Source organism: Gymnogyps californianus, chromosome 3, assembly GCF_018139145.2.
Source record: "Gymnogyps californianus isolate 813 chromosome 3, ASM1813914v2, whole genome shotgun sequence".
Classification (NCBI taxonomy): Eukaryota; Metazoa; Chordata; class Aves; order Accipitriformes; family Cathartidae; genus Gymnogyps; species Gymnogyps californianus.
This window is the reverse complement of record NC_059473.1, coordinates 107,287,829-107,307,881: the sequence shown is the minus strand read 5'-3', so window position 1 is coordinate 107,307,881 and position 20,053 is coordinate 107,287,829. Positions and strand designations below refer to the sequence as shown.

General features: G+C 33.9%; 1 protein-coding gene across 1 annotated transcript in view; it reads left to right on the top strand.

The window, feature by feature from the left end:
• PXDN (peroxidasin) overlaps positions 1 to 19,544 on the top strand; it is an 89,890-nt gene extending 70,346 nt beyond the window's left edge. The window contains 6 exon segments of the mRNA XM_050893350.1: positions 829 to 963; positions 3,371 to 3,579; positions 11,816 to 11,936; positions 14,458 to 14,590; positions 15,842 to 15,955; positions 16,600 to 19,544. Coding sequence (XP_050749307.1) covers positions 829 to 963; positions 3,371 to 3,579; positions 11,816 to 11,936; positions 14,458 to 14,590; positions 15,842 to 15,955; positions 16,600 to 16,722 — 835 coding nt within the window. The 3' untranslated portion in view covers positions 16,723 to 19,544.
• The last annotated feature ends 509 nt before the right edge of the window (positions 19,545 to 20,053 follow it).

Genomic DNA, 20,053 nt, shown 5'->3' with positions numbered 1-20,053 from the left:
AGGTGAAGAAAAACAATCAATTATCTAAATGTGCATGCAAAATTAGTAGCTAATGTCTTACCTAGAAGAAAATATTTGTTAAGAAAGGGGTAAAGGGATTTTTTGAGAAACTTCCATCCATACCAGAAAATAGATGTGGAAAATTCCCACATGCAGATAATTTCTCCACTTCTACATCTCTGTGAACAATAGGAAGTTAATATATACTGTACATGTTCATGAAATTATTAATTTGAAATCTCTGGTTTTATAAGTGCTGTTAAATATGAATGTTATTTCAATGTAAGGTCATATTTAATGCCAGTCTCATGCAATTATTTACATGTTCAGTTCCATCCATTCCGTACACTAAAACAAATGGGAATATTGTTCACTGTATTTTCATGTGGACATCCTTCACTATTAGTAATCTGTTCTTCAGAGCTTCAGTGTTCGAAAATAAGTCTTCAGCTACCTGCCACCCCTAGCTTATCTAGACAAAATCAAAGACAAAGAATTAGTCTCAGCTACGATAAAAGAAAGCGTACAGAGAGGCAGGAAAGAGAAGCTATTGAAAAAGAAACAGTTCCAAGAAATCAGAAGAATGCCACTAGGAGAAGGAAATTGTGGGGTAGACTTGCAGACCCCTGTGATGTTACTGACATATACAACATACATCGCAGGATTTCTTGCGTATACACCCACAGGTTGTTCACAAAAGATGTAGCACTATCACTGTCATTTTTACTGTGAGTTGTTCATATCTCTTGCCCTTAGTTGTACCACATACTGGTTATTTTGTAAATGTAAAATATTTGATATTAAATATTTGTGTTTTTCTATTTATAGGTTGTATGGTTCCCCACTGAACATAGACCTATTTCCTGCTCTAATGGTAGAAGACTTAGTTCCAGGAAGCCGACTGGGGCCAACTTTGATGTGTCTGTTAAGCACACAGTTTAGGCGTATTCGGGATGGAGACAGGTAAATTGAAATACTACAGAAACCAAAATTAATTTTAAATTGAGGATGCTTAATAACAGTTGCAATGTCTTGTTTCCAAATCAAACTACATTTTATTTTCATTTATGATTTTAATATATAATTGAATAGATGAAGAATACAAGTTTAAAACATTATTAGAAGCTATGCTAATTTATTTTTAAAATTTGTTACTTTTTTGGTGAATATGTCATACTGACCTCCAAAAAACACCACAGCCAACACATGCTGAGTTTCCTTCTACCAGTTATTCAAGTCACTTACCTTTCTGAAAAGTGGATGTTACTCATCTCCTTTCATTGTTATTTAATTCTTTTATTGGCAAAGGAATTTTGGTGGTTGAGACACTTTCAGCATCTCCGTTACTTAAGCATAGGTTGGAAAAGCATCACTCTGTGTATATAACACGTATACATATTTTAATACAAGCAGTCTGTGCACCAAAAGAGTGTTAAAAGCAGACAAGTTATCCCAAAGAGCACAATATGACAATTGTTCTTAAATTACTTTACGTGCACATTATGAGCAATTTCTCATTTTCAGTTTCTACAGCACCTGAAATAAGAAAATTGTCATTGCTATTGTTACAGCAGCCAGATGTCCTTTGCATACTTTCAGCACACTCATTCGGAATCTGAAAATCAACATTTCGCTCATTTTAACATAATTTGTGACCTAGAATCCTGGGTTTTGCATGGCATGAGGGTAGAAAGACTTATGCTGATTAGTCCCATCTTAGTGAAAGGGAAACAGAGGAAGAGTTAGGAAATTAGATTTGATTCACTTTATCTATTGATATTTGCTTTATGTAAATTATAAAATTGCTACTTAAGATAGTAGAGGCTTTTTTATTTCTGTAGTCAATAACACAAGCCTTTTTGTATGCTTTTTTAAAAAACAACTTTCTTACATAAAATCTGTTTAAAAATTAAGCTGTGAAACATAAAAATCTCCTGCCTGGAGGCAGAGGGAGTGAAAGGAGAAATATATGCAGTGTGAGCTCCAGATAGCTGGTGACAAGTACCTATTTGTGTCACAACAGGATAATGATACTGCTTTTTTGTGTGTGTCTGTCTGCATTTTTCCAGCAAAAGCTTTTTTTCTTTTTTCTTTTTTTTTTTTTTTTCCTGAAACAACATTTAGAAACTATAGGAAAACATTGAATATTTAGGAAATGGGATTCTGCTGTCCAAAGAATACAAATGTTTTGAAACAACATGCCAGCAAATAGTAAAATATTATTAGACATAATGAAAGCAACTCTCACTTCTTTGAAAAGCCTTTACAATGGGCAGAGGATCAAAGCTGCCAGCACCATGCAAAACAAATGTGCCTGTGCAGGGAAAAGGAGCGATGTTTGAAGGCAGCCTAACTTCATGTCAAGACGGAAATTTCAGAATCTGTTTTTCTGATCCCAGTACTTGGAAATTCATTGGCCACTGTCCAATGCCTTATGAAAATGATACAATAAGTAGGTAAAATGAAATTTCTTGACCATTCTTCTAAGTTTAATATAAAATTGTTACTGAATTTTCATAAAGTTTAAAGAGCCTCCTATCTATTTTTGGTTGAAATAGGTGGAAAAAAGTATCAATACAGAACTATAACTTTACAGTTTTGTGAGATGTAAATGATATCCCAGTGAGAAATTCTTATATGTTAGAATAGTGTAAAATGTTTTCAAATCCTGGACAGTAACGTAAAACGTTTTCTTTTCCAAGGGCTGGCTTGCTTTTCATAGTAATGTATTATTTATATTTTCTATTGATAACAGGCTTTCAGCCCTTTATGTAAGAAAAATAAATTATTTGAAACCACAGTGTTTCCTCCTTGAATGTAATGAATTAACTGAGCATATATTAATAAGTCCCTGAATTAGTATAGTCACTAAAATAGTTTTACAGAAAAAAATTTCCTTAGTAAATTAAACAATATCTCACTTATCTTGATAATGAACTAGGTATAGATTAACCATTCTTCTAATCTTAGCAATTTTATCAAATTTTTTTCATACCCATAGGAAAGTTCCCTGGAGAAAGAGATCTATGGTAATTTAAGCCTTTACCTTAAAAGAACCTTAAATTTGGTGGTCTAGTGCCATTTTAGATGTCCAAAGATACCCAAGACATCGAAATGGGACTAGAAGAGAAATCAAAGGATTTTGAAGACTTTGGCCCGTTCAGAGTGTCAGCATGACACCAAGCAGGGCTGAAGTGACACCAAGTGCTTACATTTTCGCATCTGAATCACTCCCTCAGATACAATGTAAAGTTGGGAACAGGATTTATGGAATAATTAATTTTGTTCTGAACGCAGTGTTGCAGTATCTTTGGAAAACTGTGTGTTTTGTTTTTTCACTAGCAAACTTGTCTTTTCTGTGAGATTACAGGTTATGGTACGAGAACCCGGGTGTGTTCACGCCTGCTCAGCTCACTCAGATCAAGCAGACATCTCTTGCCAGAGTTTTGTGTGACAATGGTGACAACATAACCAGAGTACAACATGATGTCTTTAAGGTGGCTGAATTCCCACATGGATATAGTAGCTGTGAAGATATTCCTAAACTGGACCTCAGGATGTGGCAAGATTGCTGTGAAGGTCTGTATACAGGTGGATTTGGGTTTATTAATGTGTGTTTTGTTTAGTGTCTGTTCATTTTATTTTAAGAAGATACTTGAATGTTGTTCAGTTTTTGTTAAGATGTTACAAACTCAAATCTGGAGCACAACCCTTGTTAAGTGAGCGATCATTCCATACTTTATATTAAATAGACGTGTTCTAAACATAGCATAGATTTGAGCATTGCATGGTGTAGATAACCATTTTCCTGTTTTCTTCCTTTTGTGCATAAATATTCTTGTTCATTGCCATCTCCTTCAAAAGTTAGGATAGTGGGGTGATTTGTTTTTCTTCAGAAAAAAACTTTTTTTTCTCCAGAAACAGGGTTTACTTAGCTGCATGAAGCACAGGACACTGAGAATCCCATGTTACTTGGTAGCCTGTATGTTGGCTTCTCTCTTACATACAGATTTTCTGCCATCATCACATCAGACTTCACTGCATCTTTAACATAGTTAGAAGATCCCTTCCCAAGAGAATCTTCTGCATCACACACATTTGCAGAATGATTTGCAGTAGCATCAACAACAAAATACTTCAGAGGACAATGACTTCTCTTTATTGAGATCTCCTTGACAGTGTTGTTATCATTTTCTTTTGACAAAACTTGAATAACATGCCCTGGCTGAAAAAGTATATTCAGGAATTTTGGGAACTTCTCTGTGGAACTCTGATTATCTAGAAATTGCTGTCAAACGAATTACTAACTGGAAAAAAACTTGCTCTTATTAGAGAGGGTAATGGTACTATCAGTTGACGATTATTAGAATCTTATAATTTACCTAGTAAGAACCTAGCTTTCAATACCAGTATCTTGTAGATTTGCTGATGAAAGGTATCCAGATCTGAGTTCTTCATCTTTTCTACTGCTGATTCTCTTGAGTTTACTACTGCTGAGTAGGCTATTCAATATTCTGTCAAAAGATAGGCATGAATAAAGAACCAGTGGATTGTATTTCTGAGAGAGGTCACACTCTTTCACTAGTGTCCATTTAACTCTTTTGGTAAGACATAATTGTCCCTGATGACAGAGTGTCATTTGGTAATATAGCTCAGAATTTAAGGCAGTAGGTAAAGGGTAAACTGATGGAGGATGTCCCTTCAACCTGGTACAGATACAGTAAATACTGAGGAAGGATTCTAAGTAGTGTGACTTTACCATGAGAACAAACTCAGGTATCATTAAAAATTAAAAAAGTACCTAGAGATTTACTAGTCAAAGCTATTGCACAATTTAGCTTTTAAACTGACTACTGTATTGTCTTGTCCAGTAAACAGCTCTTTAAATAATAAATCACTGTCTAAGAAAATTCTTCCTTGGAAGACTTGGTTCAAAATATCAGTTATCTGTGTGAGACTAGGAGAAATAAATACTTCAGATTTCAATGAAATCTTGCACGATTTCCCCCAGATATCATTTCATTCAGGTCTTGCTCTAATTTTTACCAGTTTGTTGGGGTTTTTTTTTTAGGTTATTCAGATTTTTTAAACAGTATTTACCAGGTTTGCCATTCCCGAATAGATGATAATAGCTTATAAAACTCTAGATATGGTTGTCGCATTGTAATTTTAATGCAAAGTATTCTGGAATCTCTTCAAAATAACCCTGACATATGCCAGAAGCATTGAGAGAAAATCAATTATCACTCTTCAAATGCTTTACCATAAGCAAGTAAATCATATTCTACCAGTTCAGGGTAAGTTCACTTTGCCATGGTTCATGAAGCTTGACAGACAGTTTTACAAATACATTAATTATATCGATTTGCAAAAACTGTAAAGCTGTTCTGAGAAATTATGTGTTGATTCTCTAAATGTTATGTTATCATTGAGCCTTTTAGAGCAGATGTTATCTTTGGAAAGTCTTTAGAGTATTCAGCCATTCAACAGCCTAGCTTGTATTTTCATTCAAGAATGTTACTACCAGAGAGTACTACTGGATGCAGTACAGTTAGACAACTGCCAAGCAAAAGAAAGGGTAAATAACTAATGTTCTTCAAAAAATTGCCTATCTGTATCCCCTTCTTCTGAACTCTTTTGAAGTCTGTGCAGAGGTAAATGAAGAAAAAACGAAGTATGTGTGGCTTGAACCGCTTTCCTGCGTGGATGAATAGGTGTGACGTTTTCTGTGGGAATCCAGGTTTAAGCAATTAGTTTAAAAAATTTCTTTCATTCTGTGGCACTAGGGACTCACCACTACTCTGAGGTGGGGGGCATACACAGCGTACATTCAGTAACATCATTTACTTTGTTAGATACATTCTGGGTTTTTGTTTCTTTGAATTTAGTATTGTTTATTATTTAAAAGAAAAAAATTAAATGATTCTCCACATTTAAAATACTTCTGATTATTTTATAACTAAAATTATCCTAATTTAAAATTTAGAATACAGAATACTGTTCATTGCACTTTATTATGTTTAATAAGTGACCCATATGTTCAGCTGTTTCAGCTTGGTTAAAAAACACATCTGTTTTTGTTATCCTTCCTGTTTTGTTCAAGTCAAAATACTTTTCCATATGAAGAACAGAGAAACTTCTTAGTTACAAAAAGCGACTTCTTAGATTTCTTGAGTAAAGCTAGTATTTATTTCCTATAAAGCAGAGTATTATTCCTTTTTATAATAACAATACCAGATTACCATTAGATTTCAGTTAATGAATCACACAACAGAATTACTAGCTTACGGTGGGAAAAAGAAGGGGTTCTGCTGAGGTACACAAGTTTTTCTTCTGGTTTCCTTCACTTTCTACCTTTCTTTCTCTTGTCAGAGATGGTGAGGAATTACTGCAGATTTACTGCAGCTCTTTATTTGAGCAAAGAGCATCCAAGCTCCAGATTTTCCAAACAAGAAACTTTTAGTGCTTTTTCAGGCTCTCTAGTGCAAAAAAAAGACCTTTTTTTTTTTTTTAAGTACTTAATGTACGCTTCCATGATTGCTCTTGCTGACTTTGTATCTCAGTTCTGAACCCAAAACACAGAAATGATAAACCTCTCTTCCCTCAAATATAAGCATACTGTTATGGTTATGCCAAATATTTTTTTGAGATTAATTATGTAAAAAAAAGACTAAAAATTAGGTGCAAAGACATATTACTCAAATGGAAACATGGTTTTACTCCAAATATGTAAAATTGAAATGTTTTCCATTGTGAGTCTTTAAAAGTTTCAGACTTTTTTTTTTTTTTGTAAATCGAAATGAAAAATTTCTTTAGCCTTTGTTTTATGTCAAACAATGACCCAGGAGGAAGCGATTCAGACAAGATGCAAGTCATCCTCGTAAGCGTAAACTGATTTAGGAAGATGATTTTTCTTAACTCGTTCTCAGTTAGCAATCAACATCTCTCCTGTATCAGATATTGTTCTTCTTTGTTTAATTCAGGAAAACAGCTTTATAGAAATTATGATTAAACATGTTTAAATCCCACTGAATTTCATTAGAAGAATTAAGACACATTCTTAATCTGAGCGCATTTATACATCGTCTTCCAGTAGGGTAGACCTCTATTTATGAACTCCTGCATTTTAAGACCAGACCAACAATTATGCCATCTGTTGCTTCTGTACTGACCACGTTAATATCTCTTATTTAAGCATTTACTCTAGAAAGCCATCAACTATTTAATGACTGTGCTTTATTCCAAGTTAAAAATTGTCTGGCTTTTACTTCTAGTATGATGTCTTATTATGTGCTACTCATTATGCCCTTTCATCTTCAGTGAAAATACTAAGCAACACTGGGCTAAGCACTAAATGTTGTGGAAGACTAACATTTTAAAATGTTAACAGCAGTCTCAGTATGAGACTGCAAGATCTTTTGTGACAATGGAAGCTGTTTACTAAGAACTCTTCAAAATACCAAAATGATGCAATTTATGCCTGAACATGTTTTCTCTTTACACAGATCTTGTGGTTTGCTTCTGTCATGTCATATTTATTTTTGCTTTCTACATTCAAAGGTATCTTTTTACATTTAAATTTACATTTAAAGACAGTATCTATTAGCTTAATAACAATTCAGACTATGCCAGGCTACTAAAATAAAGTTCCATGGTCTGTAATTTTAAAAATTACATTCTTTTTTCTTTGACTAGAAGTACATTTAATATAGTCCAGCATTTCTATATGATTACAAATGTTATTGAGAGAATCAGTATTTTTATTTATATTTCATCCAAACCATGAATATTTTATCTTTTTCAGATATCTGTGATCAGTAAAATACAGTTCTAATTCGTAAACTTAAAATAAGGAGACTTAATCTATGACATTGCTGTGTCTTTGCTACCAGGGGTCTCATGCCAGTAGTTGCCATCCCTAGTGAAAAGCGACAGGGAAGCAATAGGCTGTCATTCATTGCCTTTAAACCCAAACTCCTGAATGAGTCCCTAAATCTAAGATCCCAGCCTGTCGAAGTCCCGCTGCAGGCAGTAGAGGAAGAGATGCCTCTAGAGGACAATTCAGGCTGCAATCTCTTCCTGTGTCAATGTGCATTGACTGTAAAGGAAACATGGGGAGGAAAGCATCCTAATGGAGGTGTCTCGGTGATTTCTGCAAAGCTAGGCAGTTGGAGGATTTCCTTCTTCCCACAGTCTAATGGGCAGGTCAGTTCTTAGCATCCTCACTTTTCAAATTTCCAAATTTCCGTGGATTTTCAGTCTGTCTGAAATTATTTTTTCTCACTGATCTTTGATATTTATATTCCAAAAGATGCATTTTTCTGATCTGCAAAACTTTCTAACTAGTCCTGTTTAATTTTTCTGCTGGGGAGGTTGGATTTGCTTTGGTTTGGTGTCAAGAACCTAATGGTTCTCCTTTATCTTTCTGCATGCCATCCAAAACCTATTCAGAGCACGAAGACATGATACGTCTTTAAATGTCTTCAGGCTATCATTAGCCGTATATTAACAATTTATATAGTCATGTTCTGTAAATTATCTGGATATTTGCTCTTCCAATGATGTCTGAGCCTTCTAGTTTTGGTAGCATCAGTCTGTGAGCTTGGAGGTCAGCTACAGAGAACATTTTTATTATTAGAATTGGCCAGTATATCAGCTGGGAGATGACAGTCTGGGTTGTCACTTTATCTTCTACCTTCTATACCATTATTTTTGTTCAGATGTTTAAGTAATGTTTATGCAAAATGCATCTGTTCCAATCTGAGCAGATTACTGTTGGATTTTAGACCAACATATTACATTTTTTGCTGCTATTTAATTTATCTTTTGTTAGAAAGTCTTATTCACCAGAAGAAATTAAGAGGTGCAGTGTAATGTGAAGGGATGTGGCCTATTTAGCAATACCAAAACCAGCTATTTTGAGTTAGGGCTTCATTTGGGGTGAAAAATCTTTTTACTATGTTGTGTAATTTTTAAGTAGCTGCTTTGTGAAAACATCTACTGAAAAAATCTTTTGACATTTCAGACATTTTCAGTGTTACTCCTCCCTTTTACTGCTCCCACTGGCATGACTAGGAGTCCTTAGATACATACAAATGCTTACAGTAACAGCAACTTAATTCACTACAATAAATCTCAAAGAATTGAGATATTATCAAATAGAAGCAATAGTTACATTATATGTGCTTTTCTTCACATTCCCTTAGTCTCTCAAGTTGTTTTGGTTTAATCTACTGTTAGATTAATTCTCCTTGACCCAGATTTTGAGAGGGGATTCACTGGGAATTAAGAGTGCTCAATACTTCTAAATGTCAGGGTTTTTTCTATCCAATTTACATTATAGGTGCATTTTTAAGACCTTGTGGGAAACGGGATTTTCTGAAGATGTGAACATGGCTTCTATGTACAAATGAATTATCTTGACGCTTGCAGTGTAACAATACCTAGCTTCTGGAAGAAAACGTCCATAGAGAAAAAGAATTCTTTAGGTTGATTTTAAACATTCAGCTTTTGTGCAGAAAAGGAATTGGACTGGGTATAGCTAATTTGGGGAAATTTAGGTAGGCTGAAAAAAGCAGAATTTTAGGCTCATTTTTCTCATTTACTACTATTGCTAAGGTATTCTTCATTTAAAAAAAAAAAGGAGATAAACTTCTTGGTTGAGGCTTTCTGAAAGCTAGACCATTCTGTCCTGCACCTCTCAGCAGTGACAGTCCTCTCCCTTGTACCTGAAACAGAAACCAAGAACAAGAGTTGTTCATTTGGCAAGTTGACATATTTGAGTCTTTAAAAACTACAGAAATGTCAGGTCTGTGTACTTGAAGCTGCCACTGAACATATGGTTCTGATATTTACCAGTCTAAGGTGATAAAACCTTCCCAGGATTTCAGACCTTTGTTTCTAAAAACCAACCTAGGAATAAAAAAACAATGGGCCATTGTGTTATTGTACCAAAAAAAAAAACCCAAACCAAACCCTGTATTATGCGAGATGACCTTAGCAGTTATTAAACAAAGGAGGATAGCAGAAACCTTTCACAAATTGCTTTCAAGAGAAACTAAAATGTCTGTGACACTCAGGAAAACTTTAAGCAACAGATTGCTCTAAGAAAAAAATTCCTCTGACCAAAACTAGTTCTTTCTCCAGTGGCCTTTCAGATTGTGACCCCTTTTCTCGCCATACTAAATATAGAAGTGTCTAAGGGTGATCAAAAATGCCTTCATGCCAAGCATCTTACAGACACAGAGGTCTGTTCCTGTCTGAAAGAGCTTAGTTTCTGAGTGGGCAGCAAGAAGATTGTGTGAGAAACAGCAGAACACACAAGAAGAATGAACAATATGTTGCCAGTAAATATCATCTAGTTCTTCGGTGGTGCTGTTACTATAGGAGGAAGGTAATAAATTTACTCAAGAATGGGACAAGCTGCAAGGAGAGAAAAGGGAAGGAGAATTGTGGATAAATTGTGTTCCAGAATGATCTGTAGGTGTTGTTTTTGAACTGAAAATCAATCAGCACTTTTTTTTTTGTCAGTCTTTTTTAAGTCGTCTTTAGTTTAATTAAAAGTCCAATACAATTAAAAGTAGTTCAAGATACTTATTTTTGTATAATCACAGAGCAACTTTACATTTGTTTCTCAAGTTGCTCAGTTCAAGTGTTTAGAGGCTCTTTTATTGACTTGAAACCTGTGCAACAATTTGTGTTTAATACTTTAGGTATTCGATCTAGCTACTGCTGAATTCCAGAAAAATACTTTACAAAATATTATTGACTTTCTGAATAAATTTGTTCTGGTGCAAGTTAGGAGAAACATTAGGGAAAATTACTTCTTCCCCTGTTCAGTTGCTTTCATGGCTCATTCTGCTAATACTAGACTTAGATGGGATATGTCCATGGCATTCTATATTTCAGCTTTCCCTTCTTTTTTTTTTAGCAGACTCTTTGCTTCTAACAGTTGAACATGCTGTTGGTTCCTGCTGCAGCTTGGCCCATTATAACTTTTTGTTTTAAAGCTTCTGTGAACAGAAATGAGAAAACTTCTATTTTCTCATTGTCTCCTCTCCAAAGTGCTGTTCCCATTTTGTTTTGTTTTCCTTTTGTTTTTTTAAATGGGACTCCTTCCAAATACTCACTGTGTTTGGAAGGCTAAATAAAGTGAACTGAAGGAAAGACATGTTTCATCCTGTGAAGATGTCCTCTTAGGATCTTAAGAGAAGATTTCTGTCATGATTATTCTCAGGCTTGAGATCTTCACTCTGCAGTGGAAAGTGTCTTAGGGCCTAAATGACTGGTGCTACCTTCAAATCCATCAAATTTGGAAATAGGGCTGGTCAACCAGTAAAGTGTGTCTGCAAATGTTCTCCAGGATTTAATTAAAGATTCTCTTTCAGATGCCAAAAATAACAAATAATAATGCCTGGAATAGATGAGGAAGCAACGGGCTCTTTTTTCTGTCATTGTTTTCCTCCATGTGTAACTACCCCATTCCAAAAGCAGAAAATAATTTAAAGCCAAGAGAGTGGAAATTTCAGAAGTGAAAAGAATAGTTAAAGTAGCACTGATATATTTGTGAAAATAATCTTTATTCCTTTGTTTCATACCAAAAAGCTGGTCTGTGAATAATCAAATTCTCTGCATCCAGCTGGCTTAAATGTTGTATTGCTGAGACATATTCAGCTGCCATCAAACTGATTCCAGAGGGATCAGACTGAATGTATGAATTGCCTTTGCCAATTCAGAAGACACTGTAAAACCATATATATTATAACTGCTGAATTATACTGTGGTTTATAATGTGTAATTTCTTGTCTAATTTCAGACTGTAGAACTAGAGGACAGTTTAATGCATTTTCATATCACTTTCGGGGAAGACGTTCTCTTGATTACAGCTTTCAGGAGGACAAGCCATTGAAGAAAATGAAAATGTCCAAAACAGTAAGGTGAGATTTATTTTTTTAAAAAAAGTATGAAAAAACATTTGTATTCAAAATGGAATGAAACTGAATGTTTTCTTTGTAAGTGCACACCACTTATTTCCAGTGTCTGCTTTCTCAAGTTTATGTATTCATAATGTACTCAGTATTTCATTCTGACACTTCTGCATATCTGCTAACAGTAAACCACTTTTTTTTCAAGTTCACATTTGTGTAAGTCCCTTTGTGAGTGACACAGTATAGTGCTTTCGTTCTTCCTGTGCTTTTCTTGAAAAAACTCAGTAATGAAGCATAATTTGGGGGATTTGGAATCCCACATTCCTACTGTGCCTGCAGTAACCAAACTAAATTATTTCCTTCCCTCCTTGGAGCTGCTAGGTCCTCCTATAGAAATAGGATGAAACCAAGTGTTGATAACGCTAGCATAAACATTTGTGGTAAAGGTAGGGATCGCTTCTAGTACCAAAATACTCAGAGCAGGAATGGAGAACAGTAGTGCTACAATGTTGTTTATAACTCCCTAATCCTCAAAATACTCTAGCAAGGAAGTAAATCACAACGTCAGTCACAAATGATCAGCTGCACGGGGTCCCTGCAATTTCCAGGGAATCAAAACTTATCTATGAATTAGTGACATGAAATGAGTTCTGCTCAGACCAAACATTTCTTGTGAAGATCCTTCATGATGAGCAAATTTGAGATTCTTTTGAATTATAGATCTTTCCTTACAGCATGTGTTCTTTTAGCAAATAAAATTATCTACTTGACTGAGATGACCAGACAGAGTCTACCCACTCTGGCAAAGAAAGCAGCTAGACAGATATGTAGACAGGTAAATTTATTTCAGCAGTTTCAAATACTCATATGGATGTTATAGCACTGAAGAAACACCACCATTGTATTTCACTTAATTGATAGGAAGCTCCTGAAGTAACAGAGCCTTTAGGTGTTTAGGATTTTAGACCAGAGAAGACAGCAGCTAAGTGTAAGCTTACTTAGAGACAATAGAAAAAGAAAGGTTCCTTTGAAGTAATCCTTGTAGAAGGATGTTTCGTCTGTCTTTGCAAGTGAACTGTTAGAAGTTTTTAAATTTACAAAATAGCAATTCACTTTTTAAAGATGCTAGTCCCATAATTCTAAAACTATAGAAAGGTTAAATTAAATAAAAATGAAAGCAAGAAAAAATAAACACTTATATCTGAGAAGCAGCTTGGTTTTGTTAACTTGCTGTTTGACTGTGTTTCAGAAATGAAGCTCAAAAATCTACAACAGTCCAATTACTAATTAGGACTACAAGATAGTAAATTTACAATACTTTATTTATAGCCTAAATAATGCTAAAGCAACCTCAGTCCTTTAACATTCTGATCAGTTCTCATGCTCATTGTTGTATTTAAATTGCATTCGTGGTGAGATTTTTTTTCTCCTTTTTTTTCCTTCTCATTTTCAAGAACTTGAGCAGGTGGGGAAGATTAAACTTTTTGTGATACAATAGCAGCTGGTTTACTTGAATTTTGGCATGTTATGTTGTTTAGAGTTCTTTTTCTTTAATTTAGATGAAGAACTATGGGAACCTAAGTAGCTTGAACACCTGCCAATAAGTGCTGTTTTAATTTATGCAGAAAGATTATAAATCATGAGCCCTACTGTATGAGGGAGGATTTCTTTGCCAGTTCATTCTTTGGGTATCCCTTAGCTCTGGAGAAGACATGCTAACAAAATAGGAATGCTTGTATGGATTCAAGGATCTTAATCTAATACCTGACTTAATAATTAGTGTTATCCTTGCTTTTGAATACATGTTTTCTTAAGTGGTGCCAAATAATATATTATTAGTTATGGACAGATCCTTTGATAACTGTTTCCCATCAACAGATTGAATTGATTAACACAATGTAGTGTTGTACATCTCTTATCAGATATCAACTGGAAAGTGCTATAGACAAAAGACTCTAGATTTTGTGTATGATAATCTGTATTGATTTCAAATGTTATTTGAAATGGGACACAGGAACATGTTCATATCTAAAAGTACTTCTCATTTATTTATGAAAACCAACTTTTTCCTTTTTAAAGTCATATTTCTTTAAATACACGTTTTGCTAATGAGCAAAAGAGAGGGGGAAACTATGAATCTGAATGCAAAATGTGAATTTCATGTTTGGAAGTAACGACTTTCTCACTTTTGTCTGCTTTCATATTGGAGGCTCAAGAGATTTCCCAGTGAATTTAAGGTGATGCTCTACAGTGTCACTGATTACAACTTTGTGTGTGTCCCCCTGCATGAAATACATACGTTATTTTTCTAAGTAGAAGAAATTCCCTGTTGTTAGTAATATTAACAGTAATCCACAGCTCACCTGACCTGAGTCTGTCTTCAGCACCAGTCTTGTGTGCTGTTGTGGTTCGTACAGTTCCTACATTTGTTGGCTGCTCTTCTTTTACATTTTTGCTAAGTGTTCTAAAATATCTAGCCAAATAAAAATGAGTTAGATGAATATCCTGACTTGGCATTCATTTGTTGCAGTTCTGTGAAACAGAGTAAATATTTTCGTAATGCCACATCAACATCTAATGAAAATACAAACATGCCCGCAGTGAATGACTTCAAAGAGTTTGTTTTGGAAATGCAAAAAACTATTTCAAGCCTCAGAAACCAGGTAAGGTGCTATAATGGATAGTTTCCAACTGTAGATTTAATTTATAATGTTTTCCTAACATCACTCCTCTTATGTTTTTAATATTTAGACAGCCACTGCAGCCAAAAACCACCACATAGTATCTCAAACAAAACACAACACAGAACATGGTGTGTTATTATTCTTTATTTCTATGTTCTTTTGAAATCATACTGAAATATTTTACAATTAGACCATCTTGACTTTTGAACCTGAAGCCTTGTGTAACCATTGTATACTAAACAAGGAATTAGTCTTTCTCTAAAAATTTGCCTGTAGAGTTAATAAAATCTTTTTTTCCCATCTGAAATGTATAGAATCAATGTAAAACTATGAATAAAATGTAGACTTCATAAGAAATAATATGCCAGACTACAGCTGTAAACATAGTTAAGATATAGATCACTTAGAAAAGACTTTTACAATGTGGCATAAATAAACTTTTTATTCAGAATAACTCAGCCATAGTGGAATTCAGTTTTTAAAATGTATACCATACAGGACAGACAAATCCAAAGTAGGCCAAAATGTTTGCCTAGAATAATTAAGTTCCTCCAGAGCAGCTTTTCCATGTAATTTATAGATACGAATCATATATTTATTTGCATAGCAACTTCATTCCATCTTTGATGGTATTATTTAATCATTGTTGTACTCATCTTCAATGCTCCCATTTTGACAGTGGAAACACTATGTTAAGACTTATTATATTTCAGTCAATTCTTCTGTCTTTTTTTGATGTAAAAAAGACTGAGGAATTGTTAAAAATTGTGCCTTCCTAATCACTGTTTCCAAGAAGCACACAATCAGCAAGATAAACTAATCATATAACCCCTTTTTTTCATCATTAAGGAAAACAACAGAGATAGTAAAAAATCCAAGCAAACATTTTTAATTAGGTTGGTTTTTTTTATTTCACCTCCTTTTCATTCAGACATTTTTGAAAGTTTAGATTTGTCTTTCCATATATGTTCCATGTAGTTTGCTTCTCTTTGTATGCTCTAGTTGTATATTCCAATGGTAGGAAGGATGTATCTTCTGTTAGTTTTCTTTTGAAACACTATTTCCATACGTGTTACCTGTTTCCAATCTTTTAGCATTATGAAAACTAAGTAATGAGAAGAAAAACCCAGACAAGTATTTATCATGGATTAAGTAGCAGAAAAGACAGAATGTTGTGCACAAATAAAAACCTTTCTTTGATTCAATTATTAACTTTTTTAATGTTTTCAGATAAAAAAACTTGAATCACGCCTCAGTAAAACTGATTGCACTGATGAAAAGGGTAAATCATATTCCAGCAATGAAACCTGGAAAAGGGACCCTTGTACTGTGTGTGAATGCAAAGTAAGTATGTGGAAATCCATTTTGAGATAGAAATTGTATTAGGTTCTGCTTCTGAAACAGCAGTTCCAGTTTTGTGCCTGCTAATTTCTGGGTAATAGTTGCTAATTGGTTTTTTATGGATCTTCAGTTATTTGGTGCAAAAAATTGTATTGTTCAGATACCCCTGCCCTTGACGTTGGTTTTCAGTCCAGCCTTTATATACTTTTATTATATTCCCATTTTCATTGATGTATAGTTGTGCTGGCAAAATTAACTGCAAAGTGAGAGACTTCTTGAAAAAGTCTACTAAAATGCATAAAAATCAATAAAAGCTCATCTAAATTAGTGCTAGATTTTAATTTTCTTTTATCATGGTGAAATTTTAAACAAGGTAGTAAAGGAAATATGTCAGTACTTGGTGTCCCAGAGTTTCATGTCTGAACATTAGACAAAATGGTATACTGCTCCATTAAAGATGGTATAAAACAAAGAGTATTCTCAATATAACTTTATGCTGAAATAAACTATGTGGAGTTAATCACAGTAGCCAAGATCTTAGCGAGGATGAATGAGAACATGTTCTTCAATAATATGAAAAATGTATTTCTTGTTTGAAGCGTGTAGCTAAGTGTGTTCTGGTTTTGTTACTTTTTTTGCTGACACAGGTTGGTCAGATTACCTGTTTTGTAGAATCTTGCCCGCCGGCTGACTGCGAAGCGCCTGTGAAGGTTAAAGGAGATTGCTGTCCAGTCTGCTTAAAACAAAATATTAATAAAAAGAAGCCATAAGTCTGCTTTTTAAGAATTTGGGGTGCATACTCCTCAAGTCATATCAATGCCTGCTGATGGCAAAAACAGGTAACTACAGTCTTAACAACAGCAAGAAATCAAGATTTACAATATTCTAATGGTGCTGTAACAGTATAACATAATGTATAATTTTATTTTCTGCCCATGAAGGTGATCACAATGCAAAAATTAACAAAAGGGAAATTAGCAAACAGGTCAAAGTTAATTGTGTGTTAAACTTCTCAGGTTAGACAAACTCAAACTGGTGCTACTTTAAAAGAACACTGTCAGGTAGTTTTAGGTACCCAAAATGACTGGGTTTAAGACTTACTCTAAAATGAACATTTTGTTTCCTATCTTTAATTAGCAACATTAAAAGTTTACTATTCTTTTTCAGTACCAGTCTGACTTGATATTTAGCTCTTTGTTATTATTTAGTAAATGCAGGGAAAAGGAAAACACAAGGTCACTGTGCCCAAAGCAAATGCCATAGAGGGCCAGTTTCTGCAAACACCTATGCATGGAAGTTCTGTTGAATCACACTGTCACTTCTGCATCTGGACCTGCAAGGAAATAAAGAAAACTGCATGACACCTTTCAACATCCTTTCATTAATTCAAGGAGCAAAATTAATCAAAATTTTCAAACCAAAAATGCTAGAATTAGTAAGGAAATATAAATAAATGTAATTGGAAGATACAAAAAGCAACTGAATATGTATTACAGATGTAATTGACAGTGTTCCTCATTCGAGGAAAACATACATGACAGAGTAGCATTTGGTCTTAAAATGAACATAATCCTTTTTGTCAAAACATATGTAATTGCTTGGCAACTTTTTTTTTTCTGTTTCATTTATTTTAAATCATTGTAACATGACCATCCAGTCCAGTTTTGAAGCATGCTTCTCTTGATCTCAGATCAGCTCACGTATTTGTATGGCCCTGTTTTGAAAATGTGAAAAGATGTCACATGCCATTTTGTATACAAAGATTCCTACTGATTCATTGTGCATATTGTCAATAGACATATGTTCCTGATTATATTGTGGCACTGTTTGTTGAAAAAAAGAACAATCAAAATCAAGCATCATGATTAATTGTGGATTGACTACTTTTTCTGACAAGTTTTTTTTAAGTTTTTTTCCAGTTTCGTCTAATACATATATATTTTTACCTCAATATTTTTATCATTCATGTTAAAAATGGTCTGCCAATGGACTTTATTTCCCATTTAATAAATGTTCAACGTTATAGAGTATATGTCTACACTAGCATTTCAAAGTTGTGTATTTTTTAGAATACAAACTACATATTTTTGACCAGGAATTATATATTATATTCAGTGAAGGACAACTATCATACCTCATTTTACAGCTTTTTTTGTGTTTATTCAGAATTGATTCTCTCCCTGAATACTTAATATGTTAGAATTTATGGCTCTGTCCTTAAGTCCTAAGTCAGGACTAACTAGAACCAGAGCTCTTCTTTAGTTATATAGTTCACTGACTTCTGAGTTTATTGTTCAAATTTAGAGATTTGGGTAACAAAGAAATCTGCACAAAACTAAACATTCTTATGTTAAACGTTTCAAATTATGCAAACAGACCGAATACTTAATTATTGCATGGTAAATCAAATACCTGTCTAATAACTAACCTAGCACAGCAATATGAGTTCCACTATAATATTTTGGCACATAATTTCTCTGATTACTAACATTAATAATTTCTAATTTGATAAACTGATACCGTGACACACATTCAAACTTTGGTGTATCTTTAAAACTTAGTACAGAAACTTGTTTCATACTATGGTAGGAGCAATATGTACATGTGAGTGGTGTGTTAAAGGTGTGTGGTAGAGGTACACATGGAACGACAATTTATATTTTTAAGAATATTTTAATTGATTTTATATACAATGTTTTGACTTATGTAATTTTCTATGTTAATACTTTTAGAAATTGTGTGTGGCGAGCATGTTTGAGTATCATATGGTTCCTAGAGGTTGTCATTCCTGTATTTCTTTGATACTCTGGTATTTTGTTGACTTTTGTTGAGCGTCCAAACCACATGTCTCGTCCTGTAATTCCAGCTCAGATGGAACTCCCATTGACCTATAGCAGGAATTCCTCAAAGAGGAAGGATTGCGGAGCTAAACCAAATATAATTTAACTGTCTAAACAGTTAAATGAGGCAGCAATACATCCATCTGGTTACTACTTGCATTCTTTTATTCCAATTTTATATTAAATAAACTTTCTCAAGATTTCCGCTTATAGGAGAAGAGTTTCCATTTATACATTATAAAATAGTACCTTATATCTGATTGTTCCTTTTCTCCAGCCTCCAGAGTAAAGTGGGAGGTTTTCTTCGTTGTTCACTGTTTATTCATATGGTATATAAAATGGGCTTAGGAGTCTGGATATGCTTAAACAAGTGTAATATTGAGTTATTTTCCGCCATCCATCTGATTATAAACCATTCAGGAAAAACAGATCTTTATCCACAGTTTAAAATGTAATCAGTCATGGGTTGTACTAATTCAGTTTTATTGCAGTGTCTGCAGAATCAGCATTGATTTTAACATTTCTGAAACAGTGGCCAACGGCTAGATGACCATTTCCTCAGTATCCACTGTGAGAATATTGCTGTAATATGTTGCAAATTTTACATATTTATTTTCTTTTTTAATGTTACCTAAAACAAAGTCTTTGTTGTTTTTATTTTAATCAGTAAATTTACCAAAGAACTGTTTGCACTGTATAATGAATGCTTTTCAGTTAAAATAAAGTGGGCCACATTTCCAAGTAAATTCCAAGTGATTTCTTCTCGATACATGTATTGTTTAGATTATTTGCTGAAGATTCCGGTGTATAGGCTTTTATCAAAGATCCATATTACTTATCTTATGCAAAATTGTCATGATCAAGACTCCATTTCTGAGCACTAAGCAAAGAGCTAATGAATCATGTAGATTCAGTAGGTTCTTTAGTATTACGACACATAGAATTAAAGTAGCTATTCACTGTTCTAGGTGATGGGAAAAAAATACATGTAGGCTCAGAAAGGATATTTTAAAAACCACTTATTTCTTAGCACAAATGTGTATGTGAAGAGTCTTAGTGCTGAACATTTTTTTCTCTTTTTTTATGGGAATGTCATAATACTTATATACAGCCTGTTCTTACACAGTTTCTTCTTCCTCACGTCTTCAAATAGATCCAGTCATGACTTGCCTTCCAATGCACTTGATTCTACATTCATTCTTTATTCACATCATTTCACAAATGCATATCCAGGTTCATGCAATTTCAGCTCAAAATTAAT